Below are 26,434 nucleotides of genomic sequence, written 5' to 3' on the forward strand. Positions count from 1 at the left end.
GCGCACTGTTTGTGGTTTGGCTCACTCGTGTCCCTTGAAACGGATCAAACAGTTCCAACGACATTTGTGGAACTTTTTTAAAAGCCGTGTCAATTAAACCCAAAGGAATACCCTTAGCTGTTTTTTGGTTGGCATGTGTCCAAAGTACCATTTTGTGAGCAAAAACAATAGGAGGGATGTAGAATTGTAACAATCCTTTAGATTTGGGCTATTGTTGAAAAAAAAGGAGTTTAATCAATACTTCCATTATGACAATAAATCAAATGCCATTTATCGGGGCCAACAATATCAGTTATTGCATGATTGCATACATCTTCTAGGGTGCTGAGAAATGGAAATGTACATCTAAAACGGTTTTGGCCCCAATGGATATAATAAATCCCTACACTTTGGTTTATACTGTTAGCTTTACTGATTCATTGCAGAGGGGGATTACTGTGCCAGCTGAACTGGTGCATGTTTTGCTGTGAGCCCTGAGCTGGTGGCATCTCGTCAGGTATTTGGGCACATTGTCGGCGCATAGTCCGGACCGGCTGGAATGTGTGTCCCAGCAGCTGCCAGGGAGGTCATGAGTCACAGAGGAACTGATCTGCAAGCTGCACAGAAAGGTGCATGTTTATCAGCAACAGTTTACGGCTGATTTGACTTTAAGAGCACTTCTCTACAGGACTAACCAGTGAACCTTGTATTTCTTTACTACTATGTTTGTCTGAGTGAGAGCAGTTACTAAGTCTATGTCTGTTTGATCTTTGCTTTTCCAGGCGCCTCCTTCTGACTTCAACAGGACGGAGAGCCCAATCAGAGACGCCCCCTACTCCCCCACCATCCAACCGGTGAGCAGCATGCACACCCAGCCCTCCTCCACCATCCTCCTGCCATATTTTCCTTTATTTGATCCTTTTCCATGAGTCATTGTTACCCCTATAGAAGAAGCATTTCCCAGTTGACCGTATTGACCTGTCCTTCCACTCGTAGCCCAGCCACCACTCCTCCAGCAGCTCCCTGTGTGGAGGCAGGGAGACCCGCTTTGTAAGTGGGTCTCGTGGCCCTCTCTGCTCTGGCCTTGATTGTTAAACCTTTTTTTTAGCACATGCGTCAGCTGTTAGAAAAACAACTAGTTTGGCTATCGTGTCTGCTACTGCCCTTCCGGAAAAGCATGTGACTCCTCCTCCAGCTTCATAGGAAAATAAGACACTGTTCTTTTTTTATTTTAACAGTAGAATAAATACTATACTTAAGGTAAACCCTGCCTGTGTTGCATTGTCTGATAGTCTCTATATTTGGCCTGGCATCTTCCAATAGTGAACATTTGGTAACTATCTGTTAGGACTCAAGTATATTTTCAAATGTTCTTTTACAGGCAAACCTTCATTACACTTCAACTCCAACTGCTATCGAGAACTCTCCATCTTCAGTGAGTTTGAAGTGTATTGTAGAGATAGATCATCACACCAGTTTACAAATATATTAATATAATCTCATTTAATACAACTTGTTTATAGGTACCCTTTGTTTGTGTATTTAGTTTTCTATTCATTTTAAACTGTTACAATATTAGAATCTCAAAGAGCTCCAACCCAAAAGCAAAAATAGAGAAGTTTTTATTTCTTATGCTACACAAATGTTTTCCATCTAATAGTACCTTTCTGCTGGGACCCTTGGAGCCTGTAATCCTCTGTATTAAAATAAAACAATACTTGAGATTGTAAAGATAAAAAGAAAGAAGTGATAAAGACAAGAAAAACACCATGTTAAAACAATCCATTGGTAAAATAGGCTCTGTTTCATATTCAGCATAGGTACCATTCATTTTGATTTGTCATTCATCTTAAAGTTTGGTTTAAGTGAAAGTGTTATTTAATATTTGTACAAGCAAATATTTCATTTGAGTCTATATTGACTTCAGTGATCCCTCTTAAATATAATTTGTTTTCTCTCTCCAGACACGACCGGGTGCCATCCAGCCAGTGGGGCGCATGCGGCAGAGCCCCTCCCCTGGCACACCGGAGGGCCACAGTCCTAACCCCTTCCAGCATGGCCCCTCCCCCTTCAACTCCCAGACCTCTGTAAGGCCCCTCACCACCACATAGTGCTGTGTTCTCTCCACTCTCAGCTCTGTGCCTCTGACTGCACACCGCTCATAAACACTCGTAGCAGAGATGCAGATAACTGTGGCACCAGAATGATTTTGTTTCCAAAGAAGCTAGAACCAAAGAAAGGGTGACCTAAATGAATAAGTCTGTGCAGGATAGATAAGTCTGTGCAGGTGCAGACCTCCTACACCTGAGAATCAGAGCACCCAGCTCACCTCTGAGCTCCTGAATCATTTCTCATAATAACTGCTCTCTCAAATGTTATTTCTAGCTTTGGCAAGCAGCACAGCTGGATCGGTAAATAATGAAGGAGCTACGATTTCATCTCATATCTTCCTGTTTGTTTCATAAAGGTTCTCATACAAATAAGTCTGTCATGGCTCTGGATTTTCCAAGCCCTACTGTGTGTGTTGCTCTGGCATACTCCCCTCCTCTGTCTCATGAAACCAGCCGCCATGCTGTCACCTTTTCTCCTCCTCAGTCAGCTGGTTTTTTTCATAGTCTTCCCTCTCCTCCATGTCTCTGTCTGTCCGTCCTCCCCACCTCCTCTTCTTTTACCATATGAACCTTCCCCACCTTCCATGACCCCACCCAAACCTCCCCCCTGCAGCCTCGCGCCCCCTCCCCCACCTCGCCCGACGAGTTCCCCATGAACGTGAAGCAGGCATACAAGGCGTTTGCCGCTGTGCCTCGCTCACTGGCAGTGCTGGAGCCCCCCCAGGTAGGCCGTGCAGCCCGGACTCCCCCCCGGGTCAAAACCACAAAAAGCATGCTGATTGGTTGATCTTGCCCCCCCCGCCCCCTCCTGACTGAAGCAGTTTGTCCTGCACTGTGTCGGGGGGCCTGTGACGTACTGTGACGTGTGGAATGCGCTCATCGTGGGTTTTTGTACTCCAGTGCCATCATCTGTCATACTGGTGTCCAGTCTTCATCCATTCATCCATGTGTGGCTCGTGTACTAATATTCAACCCCCCCCCCCCCCCCTTTCTGTATTTACAGTCTGCCTGCTCTGTATCTCCGTGTGTGTCCTCAGTCTGAGTTAACTTCACTTTACTAACATCCTGTTTTGCCCAACAGGACCAGTGTGGTGTCAAGAACAATTTCCACCCCAAGGAACCTTCTCCAGAGGTGAGTGAACACATCACACAAAAACAGTTTAAAAGAACAGCTGTCTGTGATCCTATCATTCATTTCTTAACTGTATAAAATGGTGGAGCTTGTAATATATTCAAAGACAGTTGAAAAGATCAGGTTTGTAGAATTCGCGTTGTTTTTTAAGACCATTTGTAGTTTGTTTTCAGTTTCACCCAGTAGCAGAAACTAGGCTAGTGTAATGAAAATAATAAATAGGCAGCTGTGAGAAAAAAATATCAAAGAATGTGTGGATCAGCTGAAGCCTCCTGTAGTTACTCAGCGTCACAGTGTGGTGACGACCTCTGTGGCCTTTTCAGCCTGAGTTGATGAACGAGGTGTTTGATGATGTCATAGACGGTCAGGAGGGGGCTGGTCTGAGCCGCCACGGCTCCCCTAGGCCCCACCTCTCTCCTGACCGGCGGGAGTATCTGAGCCTGGCCGCAGTGCCTCGCCTCTCCAGGCCGTCCTGGGACCTGCAGGTACCCACCGCCCCCCCCTGCTGCAGGCTGTTCTCTGTCCGGCTGTGCTTGGCTCCATCGGTGGTGGTGTCCCTGCTCTCAGACTGTGGGAGGCAGCCATGTTGTTTCAATGATGGGACTGCCAGTTAATTGATTGTAAATCGGCTCATGGTGCTGGGTTCTGTTTAATGGCTAATTTGTTTCCTTCTTCTTGGTCTATGATACTTTTTCCTCTGGCATCTATTGTGATATCCTCTTTGATGGCTGGGCAACAATGCTAATAGCAATAAAATCATTAGCAGCAAACACTGGTCTTCATCTCGTTGTTCTATCTAAAGATTGAAGGTGCCATGACAACAGTATGTCCTTGATCTTTCTTTCAGAGTCCCTCTCCTGGTGGTCGGGGCAGCCCGGAGCAGCGCTCCTTCAGGGACAGACAGAAGTATTTTGAGATTGACGTGAAGCAGCAGACACCAGAAAAACCCAAACCTCGAGTGTCTCTTGTTGGAGAAGATGACCTTAAGAAAATGAGGGAAGAAGAAGGTTTGTTCCTACTGTTTCTCCTTGAACACTCCCTGCCAAAAACAAATGAACATAAGAAACCCTGCTAACCTGTCTTTGAAATTCACACTTCTGCGTCTCTTACAGAGAGGAAGTTTGAGCAGCGGGCGCGGGAGTACCTGATGGATGAAGACGAGGAGGACGAGGAGGAGGATCTGGCGAAGCAGATGGCGCAGATGAAGGCCACCGGCAAGGTGTTGCTGGACGGAGTGGAGTACAACGTGGAGCCAGTGTCCACCCCCACCCAGCACTGCGCTACCCCATCCTGCTACAACGTCACGCCGCCCAGCTACTGTGGCAGCTCAGGGTAGGAAGCGGAATATTATTTTTTTTACGTTAGATGTGTTTATTTTTTCTTTAGCTAATGGTGTTTTTGTATGCAGGCCTTCTTCTGTTGATGGTAAAGGAGATTCTCAGAGGAACTCACTAGAGGACAGCTTCAGGATGGAGCAGAGACCCAACTCCATGACTGGGTAATTACATCACACTCGACATGTTAAAAGGCCTCTTTGCTGCTGTCTTTGTCACGTTGTCCTCACGTCCTCTTTGTGTGTCTCCAGTCTGATCCCAGCGTACACCGGGGACTCTGCGGCCCCCATCCGCACAGCCAAAGCGGAGCGGCGGCACCAGGAGAGGCTCCGTATGCAGAGCCCCGAGCTGTCTGTGGCCTCCGACAAGGACCTGTCCCCTGCTGAGAAACGAGCTCTGGAGGCCGAGAAGAGAGCCATGTGGAGGGCAGCACGGTAATTAGAACACATACAACACGTTCTGACTGACAACGTGTACCGGCTCATCAGGTCTTTGAACAGGTTTTTATCTATTCTCACTAAAGTGACCAAGAGAAAAAATCCCAAATATTATGTTGATTAAACGTTTTATTAACAAAATGTATGAACCCTTACATTAGGGGTTATTTTGTAATGTTGTGAATCTAAGACTAAAACATCAAGCCCACGTTGTGTGTTGATGAAAGGGTTTGTGACCCCTTTGTCCCTGATTTCCTAATAAACTGTTTTCTATGTGCAGTCAAACTAAACATAAGTCCACAGTTCATTCTGTCCTGTGTGTGGGTATTTATTTTCCTTTCTAAAAATTGGTTATATATTATTCCTGGCCCTTCTAAATGTGTCAGTGTTTTACCTTCCATTCTTTGGTTTTCTTCTCTTTTCCTGTCTGAATGCCTTTCCTTCCTTCCTCATATTCCTCCTCCCTCCTGGTGCACCTCTATCCTCCCTCCCCCTCCCCCTCCCCCTGGCCCCCTGGGGCCCAGGCCCTGCGGCCTAGAGGATGATGTTAGGCAGTATGAGCAGGACCTGGCTAAGAGGCTCTACCAGGCCAGAGTGAGGGCGTCTCAGGGCCGGGACGAGGCCCCCCAGCCCCCCACCTCTTCCTCCTCCTCTGCAGCCTCCCAGCTCAGGTCTGCTCCTTGGCCCCAGCCCCCAGGGCCAACCGCACGGCATCGTGGGGGTGTGCTGGGGTGCTTTGGGCTATTTTGCTAGAGGCAGAGTTAGGAGAGGTCCAAGCAAGCACTGGCAGAAGCAGTGACCGTGCTTCCTGTGGACTCTAGAAGCTTCTGCACGTCTTTGCTGTTTCCATCTCTAGGTCCCCCCCCCTCTCTCCTTTGTTTCTCTGCTCCTCCCTGCAGCACTTTTAATTTGCACCTTGCTGTTCTCTTGATTTCTATTATTTATACTAACACACATCCCGCAGTCAGTTTGCAAGCTATGTGTGAGTAAAGGGTCGGCCTACTGGCAGTAGGTAGTCCTTTTCCTGGAATGCCTGCCTCTTTTTTGTGAAATTGAATTAAACTGGTTGTTTGTGACAGCAGACCAGGACAAGGAGCACCCGACATTAGTAGTGATCGGCCCCCACCTGTAGCGGTGTGTGCCTCTCTGTTTGTTTCCTTGTTTTCTGCTTCCATGTATCTGACGCTGGTTGTTCCTCCTGTAGGATGAAGTCTCTGGAGCAGGATGCACTGAAAGCTCAGATGGTCATCGCCAAGTCTCGCGACGGAAAGAAGCGTGGGACACTCGACCAGCTGACGGAGTCGCCCTCGCCCGCCCCCACCCCCTCTCCCACACCTATGGAAGGTAAGAAGCTGCTGCTTGTGTGAACCACTGACTAACTTTTGTTTTAAAAAGAACTATAAATTAGGGATGTCCCGATCACCTTTTTTTGCTCCCGATCATTTGATTTTGACAATCTGCCGATACCGATTTTTCCGATCCGATCTTTATGCAATGCATTAAGAGAAAAAAAAGAAAAAAAGCATTCAAGTTGTCCCATAAGGTTATTTTTTTATTTAAATGACAGTACCCAACTACCCATTCTATCCAACATGGATATAGCTTCTTTTTTTCGCCTTCGCTTTCAATTTCTCTGTCCCGACTCCCGAGTCACCAGCTGAACGTAGCCTCTCGTTAGCTTACTGCTACTATTGGACATCTGTTGCCAGATTTGAGAGAAATAAGCAACCAGGTCTGAAAACAAGCCCAAAAGAAGCAACACATACATGATGTTGTGTAATTTGAAACCCAAACTAAGGCCTCAGGACGACTTTAAGACGTGAACATGGTCATTTTTGTTTTGTAACATTAAATAAAATACTAAAAATATTTTATAAAAAAAAATCCCGATCCCCGATCTTTTTCTCCCGATTCCGATCTTTTGAAAATCACGTGATCGGCTCCGATCCCCGATCATGTGATCGGGACATCTCTAATATAAATAATCCTATCCCACTTCCCTACAAATAAGCTGTAAGGCTGTCTCACTTTTCATTTCCTGTTTTCTCTTTACAGAGCTCAGTCCCCGAGGAGTCACCTCTCCGGGTCGGCTGGTAAGCACTCATCTTTTTTCATAATTTCTTTTAACAGGTTTATCAAAGTGAATATGTGTCCTTAGAGCGGACTTGCAGATATTGACTCGGCAGATATTTGAACCGAGCTGTAACAGTGAGTCTGCAGTTTAATTTAAGGAACTTTATTTGGGATTTGAAACGAATAAGATTGATTGTTTACAAGCTGGGAAAGGAGAGTAGATTTGCATCAAATCACATTTGCATTAATCCACCATCTTGCTCATTGTCATTCTAGCCAATCAGAGCTGAGAACACACAGCTCTCCCTTCATGTGCCACAGCTGGCTGTTTAAATCACCCATTAGCCTCTCTGCCTCCCCCCTTTCTATTTCCTCATCCCTTTTCCTCTCCTCTGACATTTTCCTTCTCCTCTCTTCTTATACTTTGTCCTGCCTCCTCCTGTCCTTGTTCTCCTCTCCTCCCTCGACCTCTGCTCATTCCCGTTTGCTATCCTTCTAGTCCCTGTCGTCAAAGAAGTTTGACTACCGACAGTTTGCTGCCATTCCTTCTTCCAAACCCGTATACGACATCCAGGTATTGGCTGCATGCTGAGTTCCCGAAGCTCCGGCCTCCCCACCCCCCACTCCCAGCTTTCCCTGCTGCCTCTTTTAGTTTCTGTTAATCAACTGAAATCAGTGCATCTCCATTTTATGTTTCCGCTCCATGATTGGTCAGTAATTCCCGCTCGGCACTACAGGGATTGGCTCACTAACGCTTACTTCTACAATTTTATTTTGTATTCATTTATTTAACAGGGACAGTGCACATTAATTAACATTTCTGTAAATGTGCCAGAGTTAGCCAAGAGGCTATTTTTCATCTGTAGTCCCTGGACAGATTTTAAAAGTCAACATAAAACACATTTCATTTAAAACATGCAACACACATTACTGGAATACAATGAAGAGACTTTACGTAAATGACCCACCATATCAGCCCCCCCATCCTACCTTCCTGGTCTTTCACATATCACTCACCAATGTAATAGCATCCATAGCAGTAACCATTTGTCTCTCACCATACTAATCAAGCACAGACACTAACACTCACCAGCTGCAGGGACAGTTTTTGGTTCCCAGAAACCCAAATTTCTTCCTGGGGTGGAAACGTCCACAAACTGTGCATCTCATCCACTCTCACTTCCATCAGCTGCCTGTTCGCATGGGTCGCATATCAGGCCGAGAAATATCATCCTATATCACATTTTTTATCATGCGCTGGCTCTCCTCCTGCTCCTTCGTTAGGGTGGAGGCTTTGTGTTAGTCTGTGTGACATGGTCTTCTCTGTGTGTGGAAGAAGAGATGGGTGGTGAAGCATCCTGCAGTGAGCTTCTCTGGAAATGGGCTTTTATTCATTTCTCAGTCAAGTATCTGTGACTGTTAGCGGAGGAGGAAGACGTACATGGTACCAGAGTGTAGGAATACTCTGTTACAGTAAAAGTCCTTCATTCAAAATGTTACTCAAGTAAAAGTAGAAAAGTATTAGCATCAAAATAAACTTACTCATTATGCAGATTGGTCCAGTCCAGAATAATGATGAAGACAGTTTGAGTAAAGAAACATGTCATTTTCTTTAATGTGTCAATTTTTAACTCATAATACAATATTGTGACTCCCACAGCTGACGTGTCCTGTAAGATAAGATCAGCTAGCAGTCACATGATTCTCTTGCAGGTTATGTACACCTTTGTAGAATTTAAAGAACCCTTCATCACAGATCTACATGGGGAAACATGATCTGTGTTGATGTGTAATAGCATCAACACAAAACCAACTGAACATTGTGCCAAGTTTCCTGTTGTGCGTTGGTGACTCTTGTTGGTGCTGCACTGTTGGCTGTCTCTTTGTGTTTGCCACACAACAAACCCCCGGACCTGATGACCTAACATAACCTCCCTTTCCCTTAACATGGCTATCTCTCCTGGGGAGTGGTGGAGCAGAGGTGCTCTAACAGACTGGGAGCGCGTAGTGTTGACATGGTGATGGCTTCCCCTGGGATACAGGTGACTGACACACACACACACACTCTGTTATTGACAGTCTTCCTCTCTCTTCCAGTCCCCTGACGCAGTGGAAGAGCTGCAGTTCATCGACGACGGCTCCAGCAACCCAGGTTAGTACTGCAGATATGCAGTCAGTCAAATGAAACAAAAACAGGTTGAGTGAAAGGAATGAGCGTAAGGAATGAGCGTGAGGAAACAGTGTGTGGACATTAAGTTACTCATTTATTACCCATTCTATTCCCTTTCATTCAGGTGACTACCTGGGATAAGCAGCTCCTATTGGTAGGATCGTGTGTGTGTGTGTGTGTGTGACTATCTATGATATGTGTGCATTTATACTCTAACATGCCAGTTGTGTGGCCTAACACTGTAGTTCAGGTGTTAAGAAGGGTGTGCTTCGCCTGCTGCTGCCCTTCACATCTGATGCTGGATCAGACTTCCTGTTTAAACTAATGACCTCAGTCTAACCACGACCCAGATGTGCATGGATTTGTTGATCTAACTAGTTATAGGAACATAGTTACTAGGAAGCTTTGAGTGGTTTTATTATTATGTTTACATGCAAACCAGGTTAGTCAGCTGACTTTAACTATTGTAGTGGTGACTGATTTTTCTTACCGTACACATGTCAGTGTCGCTCTGAATTATTTTGAACATGAGGACACATTCATAGATGTCAGTATGTCCTTTCTGTTACTCGACACCTCCTTTATTGTAACTGCCTGAATGAGTTTGCATATTGCATGGAAGTAGGGGCTTTTACTTAAAGAGCCTGTGACACGAGTTTCCCCCATCATCCAAACCCATCAATTTGAGTAAATATTGTCCCCTTGAAACCGTTACTGAATGATTTTGGATATTTGTACTTTGATAACCATAAACCTGCCCTTCAATGTTGACCATTTTCTGGAACTTCTTGGGGATTCTTCAAATCTCGCCAAATTATGTGTGACGTAATTGCGGGCCAAGAGCTCCAGCTGCACCGTTCAGGATCCCAGCAGCTGCATGTAAACGCACGATGGCGCACACAGCAGCAAGCTCAGACAGCGATGACAGTTTAATTTTGAACGTGTCTGAGAGCTCATATGAGGCTGAAGGATCGGTTTATGTTGTATCTGTTAGAAGTTTAGGAATTAGGTGCGTCAATATGGGCGATCATACGGTCATGTAGCCAGTGGGACTAAAAATCATCCCGGGACTCTCGACCGGCCCACTTCGGTACCGCGAGTGACTTGTCCCGATGGCCAGTCCGCCACTGCACCCAGCCCACGTAAACTGTCAACGGGGAGAGCCTCGCTGCGGGGAAACGGTGGACCTGGTGTCCCGATCGGAGTGGGAATAATAATAATCATAATCCGTGCATTTTATCTATTAATTTCCCCAACATTGTGGTGAAAAAACCACACGTTTAATCCATGTTGGTGTACTACAACTACAAAAAGCATCGGGTGGTTTTCTCATCAGGAAATGCAGACCGGCTCAAACAAACGATTTTTAATCATCATTCTCACGATCATTTAATGTATCATATGTTCGCCGAATTGACATGAAAGCACTAATAAATGTAGTTTCATCCACTTGAGTTTACAACTACAAAAATAATCGATTTGTTTTTATATCACATCCGACGGGAGGAAATTCAGTAGCTCTCACTACCGATTTGTAATCCTAATGTAATATCATCTTCACCACGATCATTTATGTTTATGTTCGCCGAATTGACATGAAAGCACTGACAAATATGAATATACTGTAGTCAACTTCATTAAAACGTTATTAACGTGCCTAAACTCAGTAATTCACCATTTCTACGCATGACAACACACTTTGTCCGTGTTTGGCTCTCTCGCCGCACAGTGAAGCGTTCCCGCATTGACGTCACTTCCGGCTTCCCCCAAAACGAGTCGAAGGAATTTCCCCGCGATGTTCGAAATTATTGATATTTATCGGAACGGTATCGCACCTTCTTTTTTAAGCTGACAGTTTGAGATTACTAGTAGCCCAATATTTCATTGCACAACAGTTGTTGGGAGGCTGTCACAGGCTCTTTAAAAATATACAGGAAGTGATCTTGCTGTTGTTTCACATGAACTACTTCTCTCCAATCTGCAAACTCATACAGGGAGTTGTATCTAGACACTTGATTGTAAGCATTTTAGCATCCCCTGCTGGCAGCATTCTTTCCTGTCTGAAGGCTTTTATCATGCACATGCCAATAATAAGCCCAGTTAAGTGTATTTACATAGCCAAAAAATCCACTTACTGGAGAACCCCAACATGAAATCACAGTTTGTAACAAACGTTTTTTGATAAGGTATTGCCAATTAGATCTTGAGGTGGAGGGTTTAAATCAGCTGCTAAAGACTTTTGCTTGTTTCCAGCTGCTGATGTGAATGTGGGGCTTCCTGCGCAGGTTTCAGGGCTCCCCCACTTTGCTCCTCATTCTAACGCTCCACAGGGATCTTCTTTCCAGTTGTCTTCGTCTTTCTTCCCTTAGTCTGCAGCTGCCGCTGGGGAGTGATAGTTGTATAGAGAAGCTGAACTGCAGACGCTCGATAGATATGATGACTAAAGTTGTTCTTGTTTTTTTGTCTAGTTCCCGCTGTGAGCCCTGAGGCTGAGGTGCCCCCCCCGCTGCCTGCCACCTCGGCCCTGGAGGAGATGGCCCTGTACAGCAACAAGCGCAAACTGAGGCAGGGCCGCCGCAGCCTGGAGACCGCCGTGCCCACGTAACGGCTCACTGAGAGAAGAGAGCCCACGACATGATGCACGCACACACACACACACACACATTAAGATGCACTGTGGAACACAGAGTCACTAAACACTACACAGTAGAGCGAGATTTCCTCTCCCATATATAACCACTGCAGAGACGACACTCTTATATCCTGCTGCCAGTCTGTGGATGGCAGGTTGCTGAGCAGTCCCTACAGGGCAACAACCCTGTAGTGTGGTTAGCTAGCTGTCGCTACTTACAGACCATTCTCTTTTTGTTGTTGTTGTACACTCGGTTTACCAAGTAGAAGCTTATCTATTTTAAAAAGGAAGCGGCCGAAGTTTTTATTTTTTTTATTTTTGCACCTCTAACGATTTTGCTGTTTAAAAAGAACATACTGGAAGAGAAAAGAAATGGGTCATAGCTATACTAACTTGTTGAATTATATTTTTAGCCTTTCAGTGACTAGATTGTAAAAATGTCAGGGGTTTCTAGAGACTCGGACAGGAGTGTATATATTAATTGAGGGAACATCCTGCTACCTTCAGTCACAAATTGTGGAGAGCTTTTTAAAAACACAAAAACAATACATATCTTTATGCACTGCCACCTATCAACTTTTAAAGAACATATATCTTAAGTAATTTATTGTTTTTAGCGTTTTACTCAAATTGAAGGCCCTCTGTTTTAACCTCCTTTGGGAGTGCATGACTGATGGTTATCGTAATGTATCTTTAAATACTAAACTAATTCATTTCACTTTATGTACACTTATGAATTCACATTTTTAGAGAAGCATATCAATAATTAGATCTCTTGATATCTGTTGCTCACGGTAGTTGGTCATACCTGTGATTGTTACATTCCCCATTGAGAGAATCTGACTACACTAAGCAGGCAGTTTTTACAGATAAACATATCACACGTTAGGAACCAAGTATCATTTAATAATTAACGGTACTCACCCTGCCCTGTTTAGGGTCTTGTTTTTTTATTTTGCAATGTGAATCATTCATTTGTATCCTTGAATTATCTGGAGGTATTCCAGAGTGATGTGAAGGTAGCAGGTGTTTTATTTTTCTGTCTATTTAAATCTGACGCCACTGAAAAATCATTTTATTATTGTGTGAATAATGTACAAATACTGAAAGGAAAGCAAACGTCGGGTTGAAACTGAGTCAGTCTTACAGGCTTGGTGCTGGGATGCTCTCTGCATGTATATTGGTTTGTTAATGGAAGAGCTGCGGGGGTCAGAAGCAATTAGAAATCCCCCTCAAGACATTGTTCAGTTCACTGCTCCACATGCTGTCAGTTTATGTATCTGATGGGTATTTTTGCAGAATCACAGCATAGTAGCATTGTTTTAATTTAAAGTAGGGTCTTTTAATCATAGTTTCCATGTTGCTCTCACTGACTGAAATTCAGTTTGTTTGATAACATTTGCAATGGTTGATATCTTCTTTTTTTTACTTGCAGTAGGTAATTCTTTTTTTTCAGATGGGTTTCACTACATTAATGCAGTGTTTCAAGTTGTTGTGTTTATTCTTTTGTCTCGAGTCCTTTTTTGGGACTTTTACTTGCAAATATGTCAGAGGGAAAGGGTCAGAAGTTCTAGGGTCAAGGGTTAGAGCTCACAAGACTGTAACTAGTGAATTTGTACAACCAAAGAAGTCTATTTTGTGGTTCAGGAATAATAAATTTTACTTTTCATTTAAGAAGCTGATCTGTTGTATATAGTCTTTTTTGCTTGATTGAATGAAGAAAAACTCCAAGAGAAAAGAAGATGTGGAGACCATAGCTCACCAAAATGTAGTTTTTACATAAACTCACTTAGCTAACGGGGGGGAAGTGTTCTCTGTCCGGACCCTGAAGACGAGCTCCTCTGCTCTGGAGTGACGTACAGCGACCGGGTGTTCCTCTGCGGAGACATTACTAAAGGTTACACTTTCTGCACATTGTTGATAATCATATCTCTACTTAACTCTGGATGGAGGCTACACAAAGGTGATTAGTGATAGAGGTCTGTATTTACACCATTCTTGTAATATCATTTAATGAAATAAGTCGTTCAAACCCACCCTTCTCAGCATTCTGTAGCGGGCGTTGTGGAAGGACTCAGAGCTGGAGCTCTCAGGAGGAAGCTGGTTATCATCACACTGATATTAACAAGTCAGAACCAACATTTAGTTATATATTTTTACTTAGTTTGTTTATGGAATACTACCAGAAGCATTACATAGCTTTTATCTCAGAAAGACTCACTTGATCAAGGGTGTTATCCATAGATGTCTCCAGATCCTCCTCGGGTACCAGGAAATACTTTTTATACCACTTCTCAAACTCTGGGACACAAACAAGCAATTGAGTATGTATGAGGTTTTGAAGCACCTATGAAAGCTCTGAGCTGTGCCATGTAAGAAGTTGATAAAGATATTTAGAGAACTGACCAGATAGCAGACGCACCCTGCACTGATCCACCAGGTGCTGACAGTAGTTGATTTCTGCCTTGATGTCGATCAGCACCTCATATCTCTGCCGGTACAGGGCCTTCAGCTCTCTGAGCTGGTTCAATAAGGTGTCATCTGGCTCCGAATACCGACCTTCATACACCAAATGAAATGAAAAGAAGTCCTTAATGCTTATCTAAGCAACAATTATCAATTTAAAAAAGAGGTGAATGATTTGGTTTGATGTGTGCAGTTTTTTTGTGTTGGCTCTCTAAACTGTCATTAATGAAGTCATTCACACTTAATGAACCCCTGGTATAGTTTACGTTCCCAGTATATCCACATGTGATTGCAGTATAGAATGTTGATAAACATCAGAAAAAATATACTTAAAAATGTCGAACATATATTATAGTGTCAAAAAATATCAGAAGAGTATACATACTAAATAGTCATAGTATGTTGTTAATGTATACAACATTTATGTTGTTAAAAAGGTCGTATTATATTACTTACTGTAAAAGAAAAATACATTGTGTAGTAGGTCAAAAAAGGTAAGTTTGTCATATTTTTCAACATGCTATACGACGACTTTTCTGTCCTTTTTAACGACATACTACACTACTATACCGTGCCTTATTCCCACATAAAATACCATGCTTTTTATGCATTATTTCAATAATTACTACAATGATTAAAAATATCAGGAAAAAAACATAGTTTAATCTGTCATAACATACAAAAATATGTTTTAAAAGATCTTTGTATAGTATGTTGAAAATAGGTCTTCAAATAGTACGGGGAACTATCAGAAGAAAACAACAAATAGTATTTAAAGGTCCCATGTCATGGCCATTTCTACTGATCATATTTCCATTGTTGAGGTCTACTAGAATAGATTTATATTGTGCAATTTTCCAAACTCACATTGGTTTCTCATACAGCATCTCTGTAAAGTATGTGTATTCACTCTGTCCTAAACGGCTTGTTGGAGCTCCTTCATATCACACAAGGGGACGGGTAATAACCGGAAAAGCATGACATGGGCCCTTTAATAAAAAATAAAGTAAATCAAAGGGTCATGTAATGATCCAAACATTGGAAGTACCTTGGCCTCCTCTCGTCTCCCTGTACTGCTGCATGGTGGCCGCGGTGCAGTCGATCTCTCTCTTCACAGCGTTGACCTTGTCAGTTAACTGCCAATGAAGACTGCGGCGCTCCAGTAGCACAGCCTTGTTCTCCTGAAGGATGCGATTTAGCTTGCTGCCTCTGCCCATTTTAAAATCATCAAAGGCTTCCGCTTTGGTAAGAGTAGAGCTGGGCAGAGACAGCAATGGTATAAAACGTCACATTACATTTACTGTGTAGGACTACCAGCGATATCTGAGCTGACCCTTTTATAGCACAAACACATACTCAGGGTGAAAGGGTTCTTTGCCATTTGGTTGTGACTCCTGTGGTTCCTGGCTCTCCGTGTCTGGTTCCTGAAACTCCTGTTCCCTTTCGGGGCTCTGGACAGAATTCAACTTTGGTTTGGAGGCAGAGTCTGAACGCTTCTTAGAGAGCGGACTCTCCTCTCCTTGTCTCTTGCTTTGGCTGAATAATCACATTGAGTGCGTCATTAGGAAAAGTGGTGTGTTTAAATCCAGGCATGCAAACTTATCAGGGTTGAAAGTGACAAATATATGTACTTATTATCTTTGAATACTTTAAAAAGACGATCAGAATCAGTCATCGGAGGAATAAAGTTCAAACTAAATGTTCCCTTACCTCTGTTTGTCCTTAGACTTTTTAGTTTTGGCTCTGGTTGAACTCGGGCGCTGGGTGTTTTTGTGTGACACCTCAAAGCTGCCCGCCTCATCTTCCTCAGTGCTGCCTCTGGTATCCCACTCCTAAAAGAGTTTACAAAGTCAATTATAAAACGGACAAGTCAAATCAAGCAATCTCATTGGTTCTTAGCCGTGATATACTGAGCGTATACCACGGGTAGAATTGTAGTTACTTTTCACAACAAGTCAGTATCCCTCCGCGTCTGAGAAATACTGTATACAGTTGGGCTGGCAGTTTGCTTTTCAATTTTGCAGTTTGCTTTTCAAACTGGGACAAGAAAACACCGGAGAAGTAACGGGGCAGAAACCCCCCTTTTTACGCAGCGGTCCAGACATAGACATCAAACGGCAAAACATATTCAGTGTGCAGTTCCTTTGGCATTAGGGCAGGGATATCTAGATACTTTCCAAGGTTTGACATTATGAATTGTGCTACTTTTGAAGCAAGCAACGATGTTTTCAAATCTGTAATCAAAAAGGTCCGCAAAAACGCTATCAACCAATCATATTGCTTGATTTGACTTGTCCGTTTTATAAATATACATTTCTTCCGTTACGAAACAAACTTACAAAGCATAAAATGGAAACATTTAAGATTAACTTCGACCTCCGGGGGGGGTCTTACTATGGAGGAGTGGATTGAGGAGTGCCTATCTCCAGAAAAAAAGCATCTAAACAACGACATGCAGAGCTACATGAAGAGCAGGTATAGACCAACTGGAAAAGTACCTCCATTCAAAAGCTTTCTTGAAACAAAGCAGATAAATTATGACCGTTAGTGGCCACAGGTGCGAAAGCTCTCTCCAGAGCTACTGGAAGCCGAATCTCGGGGACCGGAGAAAGTGGAGCAATACTCTCGCCACGCCAAGCAACAGCCTAGAACAACCTCAACAAGTAACCACGTAAGCCAGGGATGGGCAAATGGCGGTCCCCACCTCCTCTTTTTGCGGCCCTCAGATTAATTTATAAACAACGTAATTAATCAAATAAAATAAAAATTGGTTTTACTTGTAGTACTGATACCGTCCACTAGACTCCTAGTTACGTCGCGAGCTGTGTACATGATTTCAAATACCGGCGCTGAGGAACCGCAGAGTGCGGGTTGACAGGTGTCTGTGTTGACATTCCCCTTATTGTGGAATAAGGGGAATGCAAGTGTTCAAGTTAGACAACTAACGTCTGGGTTAGTGTTCATGACTTCATGTTTATGTCCTCTTAATGGTTCATCTCAATGCACACACATTTTCCGTGCTTTCCAATAGTTTAAAATTGTTTTATTCCACTGTTAAATAACCTGTTCAATACAAACATGCCACTTGTGCAAATTAAATAACATTTCTGTGAACTGATATTTGCTTAGTGAGCTTATTAGAGGATGTTCCCTGAAAGATTGTAAAATGTCATTGAAGATGTCAGAGTCACATACATGGAATTTGTGTGTGTGTGTTCCAAGTGAATATGTGGCCCCCTGGTGGCCAGTACATCAATGATGTGGCCCCCACCATCATCAAAGTTGCCCATCCCTGACGTAAGCCATTCTACTGATGCTGGACAGTTTTTCAGTGGCTGCACAATAAACGGCAACATACAAATGAATGTAAATAAATAGCCAAATAATGGATCAACGCTCTCTGTCTAATATGTTCGCTAGCTGTTAGTGTTGTTGCATAGCAACTATGTTTTGTGCAGAAGGCAACGGAGGGACTATTTTATTTTGAACATCATTACATCATTTACTAATAAAAACTATTTAAATTAGAGTGTGTATTTTTCTTTCATATTGCCACACTTGGTAACCGTTTTATAAAAACAATAGCTCACTTCAGGCTGTGATATATGCTCATTATATCACAGCTAAGGGGGTTGAACCACGCCCCTTAGCTGTGATATAATGAGCATATACCACGGCCTGTCGTGAGCTATTGCTTAAATATATCACAATTACAGTGAATTGTTTACCAAACAGGCTGTCAGTAAATAAATTAACACCCACAACAACTCTTCATTTCCACGAGATGGCATGAACAGTGAATCAGAAGTAGATTGACCTTGACAGCAGGTGTATCAGCTCTTTGGTCTTCCTCCCCCAAGTTGTAGGTCTGACGTAATCGAGCATTCACCTTCTGCTCCTGTCCCCTGCTCACAGACATAAATAAACATGTGGAATGACTTACCATTAACATCTAAAAGAAACCCTACTTGTTTAAGGTTGTTGATTTCAAAAGGGTAGATGAGACTTACTGCACAGCCAGCTTGAACTTGGCGAATAATGCTCGGACCTGACTGACACTTATGATCTGTAATTAGATGTCATGCAGAAAGAGATTTAAAGCCTTCAAGTGTAGATTCTAAAATGTTGTATTGTTGTATTTCTGTACATCTTCTCACACTGATTTCCTTCAGGCTTCCCTCCAGGTACCTCTGAACCTGGCTGTCGATCTCGGCCAGCTGGGCCTCAGACAACGGATCGTACGGTACGCTGGGCCGGTCCACCTAGTGAAGTGTGAATATTAGTCATTTACCTTCTCATGTGAAGCAACTGGAATGTGTTTGGGAAACCACTGCAAAATGCCATTACTATGATTGCCCCGCTACTGTAGGCTTTTTTAAATGATCTGCAAGCTCAAGTTGCCAATTAGCTAAATAAAAAACCAGGACAATTGACAAAGACATAACAACGTGCGTAGTTTCACAATTTTCATAATAGCTCTACTCACCAATGTATTACCGAAGGACAGTTCCTCTTTCAGCATCTGTACGTCCTTCTTTAGCTTCTTGATCTGAGCCTAATCACAACAGAACGTTTCATGAGATCACTGTTTTCTGATGACTGACAGAGAGTATATCAAACATGTAGTCAAATAATACAAATGTATGATTCCTAGCTGAGTTTTCATGTCATATTTTTTGGTAAGTGTCATTTCCTGTGAACTTACAGCTGGATCCATGTGTTCATTGACAGCAGGATTTGTCCGGATGCACTTCATTCTGCTGGCAAAACGCAGTGTAGAGAGCTGCAAAGGATATTTCTTATCATCCAGAGATTATATGACATAATTTACTATTTTTTGGTATTATATAATATATTCCACTCCTTACTGTTTCTTCTATCTGGGACGCCTCACCGTAGATGTTTGCCACAAGCACAGTGTTGCAGTTCCCTCCTGAAAAATAAATGTTTTTCAAGTATTAGTACACAGAGAAAAAAACATATAGACCATCAAATATCAGCTAACAGCGTTGTTAGAAGTGAAGGGGCCAGCAGTCTCACCCAATGAGTCCTTGAGGGCATGAGTGAGTTTAGTCTGTCTGAAGGGAACGTGGTCTCTGCGACGGTCGGCCAGGGCCAGGATGGCCTGCTCCAGGAAAGACAACGACTTGTTGATGTACATGGCTTCCTTGAACATCTGACCCTCTGACTGGAAGAGCAGGAAGGTGGCATTACATGAAGTTAGACCACGGATCATTCTAAAAAGACTACATTTAGCTATTCTTCATAAAAGTGAAATAGACTCGGTGACTCTAAAATCCCAACTCGACATGACTTTATTCAAGTGGTGAAACATGTTAGAACGCGCATATTATGCAAAACGAACTATTTTAATATGTGAACTGGTAAAGTCAGACAGTCTCAGACTCACCCCAGTCTTTCCCAGCCTCTCTGACCCAGCTAAATCCACCAGGTTCAACTTGGAGGTGACATACTTGGCATCAGACAGAGTCCGTGAGTGAGACTGAGATTGGGAAAGACATTTCCTTCTGCTTAAAATCGTATGCATATTTAAACAAAAAAAACACCACAGAAAACAATAAAGCAAAACATTAAAAAGGTATTTCTTTAGGCATACCTCTAAATGCAAAGTGAAGATACAGTGGGACCTGGAGGAGTTCCTGTTCAATGCATGAGATCCAATAACGCGATTCATCTCACCCTGAACAAAGAGAAAACAGTTTTGTGAAGGGTCAATTATAAAATGTGGTTCTCTATTAAAACAAACAAAATATACAGCTCCCACCATCAAAAACCCATTCAAACAACTGCATAAAAAATAGGATTAAATACTAGTTAATAGTAATACACTTTCAAATGTTTTGCTGTGGTCATGTGTTCAGTGGAAACACGGCGCCTTGCGTTGAAGCTTCAACGCTTCTTCCCATTCACTTTGAATGGGGTGACGTCACGCTTTGCCGAACTGCATTGTGGTTCCGTTGCTTCGCTTTGCTAGCGTTGCTCGCTTCAAAAGTTGAGCCATGTTCAACTTTTGAAGCTTCGACGGAAGCGCCAGCCAATCAAATCATATGCCAGTACAAGCTCTAGCCAATCAAACTGCGTGCTTGTGTGTCCGGGGCGGGAGATTCATGTGATTGGTTGTTGGTCGAGTTTCAGACACGCCCACCGGCAAGCTTCAACGCACGCCGCCGTGTGGACGCGACCAACAACCGATCACATTAATATCCCGCCCCGGACACAAAAGCACGCAGTTTGATTGGCGAGAGCTTGTACTGGCATATGATTTGATTGGCTGGCACTTCCGTCGACGCTTGAAAAGTGTCTTTTCTCAACTTTCGAAGCGAACAACGGAGGCAAAGCGACGCAACGGAAACACAATGCAGTTCGGCAAAGCGTGACGTCACCCCATTCAAAGTGAATGGGAAGCGTCTCCGTTGAAGCACGCAACACTGCCGTGTGGACGTACCGTTAGAAAAAAATGCTACTTGACCTATGGATCAACAGTTTAAAACATTGAAACAATGTCATTTTGTGTTTGCTGGTCAAATGAAGACACGCACCTCGAACAGCAGGTTCAGAGCCTCCTCCTCACTGTGGACCGGGTGAAGGGACAGACCTCTGATGAACACTCCTCTGCCTGGCTCCTCACTAATCACCATACTACGTGGACTGGGGTGTGCTGAGCTTTGCAACGAGGCCAGCAGGTCCACCAGGGTCTCATTGTAGATCTCCAAGTAGGACAGGTATACAGAGAAAGTGTGCTCAGTCCTTTTCTGCACCTCCTGAAACACCTGAATACCATATGAAAGGTCAGGGGTGTCCAAACTTTTTTCACCGAGGGCCACATACTAAAGTTGAGGTATATTGCCTCATAAGTGAAGTTATAAGTTAGTAAAATCAATCAAATGTAGGTAAATTATGCTTGTTACTTGAATATGCCTTAAGAAAAAACTGCCTACATCCCAGCTCTCCAGAGGGCTTCATTTGTTTTGTAGCAGCTCATCCCTTAAAACAGGAGCCTCAGATTGATTACAATAAGGGGAAATAGGAAGGGTATATTTCAAGCTTGTTATACAAATAAGTTATTGGGCTTTTTTCTTATCAACTTTTCAACAAAAAAAGAATTCTACTTTAATTGACTGTATTACTTTGAAAAATGGGCTCATTAACACATGAATACTACTGTGTAATATATGTTACGTCACATATATATTTAAGATGTACAATACAAGACATGCACAAGTTTAATTTGTGGGCCATATTTCATTATAGTTTTTTAATCTGCTGAGGGGCCGATTCAAAATGGCCCCCGGGCCGTAGTTTGGACACCCCTGGTTTAAGTGGAGCAGTCAGGATGTTTCAGATGCACTTTCACATAGTGCGAGTTACCTCCTGAATGGCCCGAGGAATGATGCCTCTCTGCTTGTATGATTCTGTGGAGCCTGTCATGGTGTATGTCTTTCCTGCACCCGTCTGCCCAAAACACAGCACAGTGCCTGAAAGACACACAGGGAGTTTATTAGACCGTGTTGTTCTCTGGCTCAATAAAGAAAAAAGGATGCATTAAACTTGCTTATCAGGTATAAACTCTCGACTACACATAACACAGTTTTATGTAGATGAACAGATTTACCATTATAGCCATCCAGTGCTCCCAGCACCACCCGTCTGCAAACTCTGGTGTACACCTCTTCCTGGGATACATCCTGCAGGACGCCCTCCAGTCGGAATGACCAGGAACTCCGCTGAATCTTTCTGGGGCAGAGGGGCTTCTTGGTGTCTTTCTTGTGATGAATATTCACTGTCTTAACATAATAAAAGTTTTGAGTGTACCAAACTCAATCTAAAGTTAACTTTAATGTCAATCTTCCAGTTTGTGTGTACAGACAGAGAGATCGAAATACTGTTTCCCACAATCCCGAATATAAAAACAAATGTATATAGAATATAAAAATGTGTGCAAATATGTATACATAAAAATCAAAGACACATTTAGACCTAAATAAAAACACAACAGTCATACAAAATAAGAGTCACTTCAATATTTTGAGAATGTACATTAGTGCAGATTGTCCATCGAATGTACACAAATAAATATTAGTGCAAGATTGTCCATATAATTATTATTTAAACTAACTCCATGACATTATGCCACAACATTTATAGAGGTTTAAAATGTAAGGAAAACAAGATGAAGTGCCAAATGAAATACAAATTATTAATGAAGTCAGGCTTAATATATATATAGCAGTATTGTTAGAAAAGACTGCAGTAGTTTCAAATGGGTGTATATCCAACTAGCAACCGACTGTGTGTGTTGAGCATCTAGGGCTGCAACCAATAGTTAATGTCATTAACATCAAAATGAATCTGTTGTTTTTATCCATTTTCAATAATTGGTTGGTCTATAAAAATGCCATGGTGTCTTGAAAGGCTTGTTTTGCCTAACCAACAGTCCAAAACCTAGAGATATTAAATTCACTATACAATGTTTTACCTTGAAACCTTTATTTTTGAATATCTGAGATGGAACCAGTGGCATTACTGCCTAACATAACAATGAATGATTGAGCGATTAAACAAACAAACATTAAACCAGTTGCAAATGAATAAAGCAACTACCTTAAGCAACATACTGACTCAGTATAACTTTAGAAATGTTGTCATAGAAAGACATGGAACAGCTCCAAGTAAAACAGTGATGGAATGCTTTCCTACATTAAATTGCTTGCTAAGCATCATGCATAACAGGCACATATCAGGACCTTGGAACTTAACACCTAGCATTATGAATTGGTGCCATCATTCATTAAAGTGATTGCACCTGTACCCTTTTTTGCTTTAACACATCGGCATTGGTGTTATGACATAAAAAGGCCTCTAAGGCAAAAGTTACTGTGGTTATATTTGTGAAAGTTGTGGTTTGGCCCCAATACACCCTAGCTAATAAGACTATCGTTTTATTTGGATTTACCGAATTAACGTCAACCGGTTTAAATTAGCCGGCTTCACGTGATTGACTTGCTTCAGAATCATGCTTGCTGGGAAAATATAGTTTGAAGTTACATTTTTAACCTCAATACAAATAAAACTTTGACTCGCTTTATGTTTTCAAAAATAAAATCAACGGGAAGTTAAATAAACTTTAATTCCGACTAAATTGTGTTTTACCTGTCCGTCAGGAAGACATTCAATAATGTCTTGGGAGAAGTTCGCCGTTGGTCTGATCCGGACAAACACTCCGACCTCACCGCTGTGAGCCTTCATATCCGCTCAACAGAAACACGACGACAACACTACAAAACTCAAGTTGAGTGCCTTTAAACCTGCGTCAGACTCGCGGATATTTTTAACTAAATCCACCTGAACTAAAAGAATCAGTGCTTATCAGGTGATAATTGCTCATTTTAGCTCACTTTATCAGCTACAGTACATCTCCTCTGTTCACCTTCTGTGGTTTCCATTCAGCGTCATGGCAACGCCTGTGCGCGCGCAGAGGCAGAGCGGCGCCAGTGCAACCTCAGCTACATCGATTTAGTCACTTAATGCTTTGAATGAATTGTGCAACTTGTTATACTGGGGATGTTGAGCATAGCGTGCTTACTGCTCTACGTGCCACAGCTCTGCTGAATGGAGCGGAGTTGTAGGAGTCGAAAAGAGGGAAATTATTATTTATCTGCTGATATTGCATATTATTATTTCATTTGGCCCTCTTTTTGTTTGGGGTGAGGAGAAGGGAGGAAAGGTTGGGGAATTAAGGGAAGGGAAGGGTAATCTTGCCAAATAGCAATCAGGGTTTGGATATGACATTGCAAATTACGTTAAAATATGCATAACTAAGTCCACAAAGTATATTTGGTTGGATACACATGACTAGATTAATTGTTCTCTCACTAAACGTAGGTGGTTTTAAACTCCAATCTAAAGATTACAAGATGTCCTTGGGTAGAAAAAAAGGCTGATATTGCATTCTTCTTCAAGAAACCCCATATTAGCTGAAGATATTCATAAAGTTGGGAATATATTTATAAAGTTGTGGCTTATTCGTCCTTCAAACAGTAAAACTAAAGGAGTAATCATTTTAATTTGCAACAATTTAAAATGACACATTGTTAACAAAGAAGGAAGAATTGCTTCTCTTCAAGGAGTCATTTGCAATAGAAAGATAGCTTTAATAGCAAGCTATGCACCTAACTTATATGAACCTACGTTCTTTGAATCACTTTCAAAAGTAATTTCTGAAATGACCAATTATGACATTATTATTGGTGATGATATGAATGCTGTAATTAATCCATTGTTACACTGAACAAAAATATAAATGCAACACTTTTGTTTTTACTCCCATTTTCATGAGATGAACTCAAAGATCTAAAACATTTTCTATATACACAAAATAACCATTTCTCTCAAATATTGTTCACAAATCTAAAAAAACGTGTGATAGTGAGCACTTCTCCTTTGCCGAGATAATCCATCCCACCTCACAGGTGTGGCATATCAAGATGTTGATTAGACAGCATGATTATTGCACAGGTGTGCCTTAGGCTGGCCACAATAAAAGGCCACGTGAGGGCAAACAACAACAAAAAACATAAAAAGTTGGTCACAAAAAAAAAAACTGTTATTGTATTAAATATTAACTTGACGTATTTTAACTTATATTGCTTCCATGCGGAGAAGAATCTGTTACTCACCAAATGCATCATGTATATCCTTGTTATCCATAAAATCCCCCCAAAAATGTCCTTCCTAATAAAATATTTCAAAAGCCGATTGCTACCTTGTTAAGGTGCACTCTTCTTCTTTACTGCTTTCGCTGGCACATTACCACCACCTGTTCTCAAGTAATTCTGTAAAATACATTAGAGTCGATCTCAGGGTTTTTTCCATTTCTTGTTCACCTACAATCATCACTGAACATTTCTAAAAACAATGAAAAAAATTTAATTCAGAAATTAATATCTAAATATATATATATATATATATATACAAATATAGAAATTCAAATATAAAAGGGTAAGTCTGGTGATCATAAAAGTGGAGGAAACCAACTCCAAACAACAATTCTATGTTTTATTTTAGAACTTTCTGTATATAAATTCTCATTTGCTAAAAAGCTCTAAACTCGCTTTATAACATGAAGTGGGCTGATTTATTGATCTTGTAGCTGCAATGTTTGAAATGTAATGTCAAAGTCCTTACTATCTAAACATTGTTATGTCCTTGTATTACGTTTTTTTCTAATCCAAATAGGTGATAGGTGAAGATGAGCAGGGTAACAAAAGAAGAGTAATTTATGGTGGGTAGACTTTGTGGATAAAGTAATGTCACCATTTTCCATGGGATGAGCGATAAATACACTTTTTAAATCAAATGTTAGTGTCCTTAAAAGGGCTGATATATGAGTAAAATGGACTTTGACTACAAGTGAAACACAAAACACTTGTGCATGCAAAAACTGAAACAAACTCCACCTACTGACATGGATACTATAAAGTTGGGTTATGCGCCGACCATTGACTGTATGGGACGGACAGGAGGCTAACCTACATTCAACATGAGAGGGCTCACATTGCTGTGTTTCTGGGATTCGTTCTCACAATATCATCTGCTACAAAGGTAAAACTGCTGATTTTCCTCTAATTTTCGAAACTACAAATTATTTTAAACTTTAATCTTGATTTATTCTAGCAGCATTGACTAAATCTGCTGTGGTAAGATCGGAGAAAATACTGAAAAAGGAAACAACTAATTGATGAAATATACTGCTAATATTCCTTTTTTTATATCGTTACGGTAATTTAAATGTACTTGAATGTTACTTTTGCAGTTTTCAAAATGTATGGTAGCCAAGAACGTAGCAAAAATTTGAATATGACCCAATTGTCTTATTGAAACACTTTTGCATATACTTTAAATTGTCTAGTACTTACAATTTACAACGCTGAATTATTAAACATGACACATTGTTTTCTTTGTAAAAATTGTTTTTCATAGCATAAATTATGTGATATTCAGATGTCATAATGTTTGTATCCGGTAATAAAACAAATCCTAAATGGCATTTATTTGCTTCCATAGTTATTGCAACCTTAAT

At 41.8% G+C, this 26,434-nt stretch overlaps 2 protein-coding genes across 16 annotated transcripts in view; one reads left to right on the forward strand and one right to left on the reverse strand.

The window, feature by feature from the left end:
- The window catches only part of scrib (scribble planar cell polarity protein), a 71,471-nt gene extending 57,921 nt beyond the window's left edge, over positions 1-13,550 (forward strand). For 4 of the 14 annotated variants that reach the window (XM_034214171.1, XM_034214174.1, XM_034214170.1 and 1 more), the window contains 15 exons: positions 762-833; positions 1,361-1,414; positions 1,944-2,066; positions 2,704-2,814; positions 3,172-3,222; positions 3,546-3,707; positions 4,070-4,229; positions 4,335-4,554; positions 4,631-4,720; positions 4,808-4,990; positions 6,198-6,337; positions 7,049-7,086; positions 7,566-7,640; positions 9,164-9,218; positions 11,705-13,550. In XM_034214171.1, the coding sequence (XP_034070062.1) occupies positions 762-833; positions 1,361-1,414; positions 1,944-2,066; positions 2,704-2,814; positions 3,172-3,222; positions 3,546-3,707; positions 4,070-4,229; positions 4,335-4,554; positions 4,631-4,720; positions 4,808-4,990; positions 6,198-6,337; positions 7,049-7,086; positions 7,566-7,640; positions 9,164-9,218; positions 11,705-11,841 (1,671 nt within the window). In that variant the 3' untranslated portion in view covers positions 11,842-13,550. Of the gene's footprint in view, positions 1-761; positions 834-1,360; positions 1,415-1,943; positions 2,067-2,703; positions 2,815-3,171; positions 3,223-3,545; positions 3,708-4,069; positions 4,230-4,334; positions 4,555-4,630; positions 4,721-4,807; positions 4,991-6,197; positions 6,338-7,048; positions 7,087-7,565; positions 7,641-9,163; positions 9,219-9,360; positions 9,391-11,704 lie in introns of all 14 variants that reach the window. The other 10 variants (XM_034214183.1, XM_034214184.1, XM_034214178.1 and 7 more) reach the window with 9 other exon arrangements.
- Positions 12,151-23,826, reverse strand: kif9 (kinesin family member 9). 2 transcript variants are annotated; one of them, XM_034214185.1, is made up of 20 exons: positions 23,506-23,826; positions 21,968-22,139; positions 21,724-21,830; positions 20,895-21,125; positions 19,952-20,035; positions 19,745-19,837; positions 19,375-19,522; positions 19,203-19,267; positions 19,040-19,117; positions 18,821-18,889; positions 18,492-18,596; positions 18,345-18,400; positions 18,152-18,239; positions 16,045-16,166; positions 15,691-15,870; positions 15,383-15,591; positions 14,275-14,427; positions 14,090-14,169; positions 13,906-13,983; positions 12,151-13,745 (listed from the first exon to the last, which is right to left on the reverse strand). In XM_034214185.1, the coding sequence occupies exons 1-20, from the start codon at positions 23,599-23,601 to the stop codon at positions 13,662-13,664; spliced, it is 2,298 nt and encodes a 765-aa protein (XP_034070076.1). In that variant the 5' UTR covers positions 23,602-23,826; the 3' UTR covers positions 12,151-13,661. The 2 variants fall into 2 exon arrangements, with proteins under 2 accessions (XP_034070076.1, XP_034070077.1); XM_034214186.1 differs by having other exon boundaries at positions 21,968-22,135; positions 23,506-23,613.
- Positions 23,827-26,434: the final 2,608 nt, after the last annotated feature.

The sequence above is a fragment of the Gymnodraco acuticeps genome, unplaced genomic scaffold, assembly GCF_902827175.1.
Source record: "Gymnodraco acuticeps unplaced genomic scaffold, fGymAcu1.1, whole genome shotgun sequence".
Taxonomy (NCBI): domain Eukaryota; kingdom Metazoa; phylum Chordata; class Actinopteri; order Perciformes; family Bathydraconidae; genus Gymnodraco; species Gymnodraco acuticeps.

Coding starts and splice junctions, on each gene's coding strand:
- kif9 (XM_034214185.1), bottom strand. CDS start 23,601: ATGAAGGCTCACAGCGGTGAGGTCGGAGTGTTTGTCCGGATCAGACCA. Junction 19,523..19,744: donor AGAGGCTGGGAAAGACTGGG/GTGAGTCTGAGA, acceptor CTGCTCTTCCAG/TCAGAGGGTCAGATGTTCAA. Junction 19,268..19,374: donor TGCCCTCAAGGACTCATTGG/GTGAGACTGCTG, acceptor TTTATTTTTCAG/GAGGGAACTGCAACACTGTG.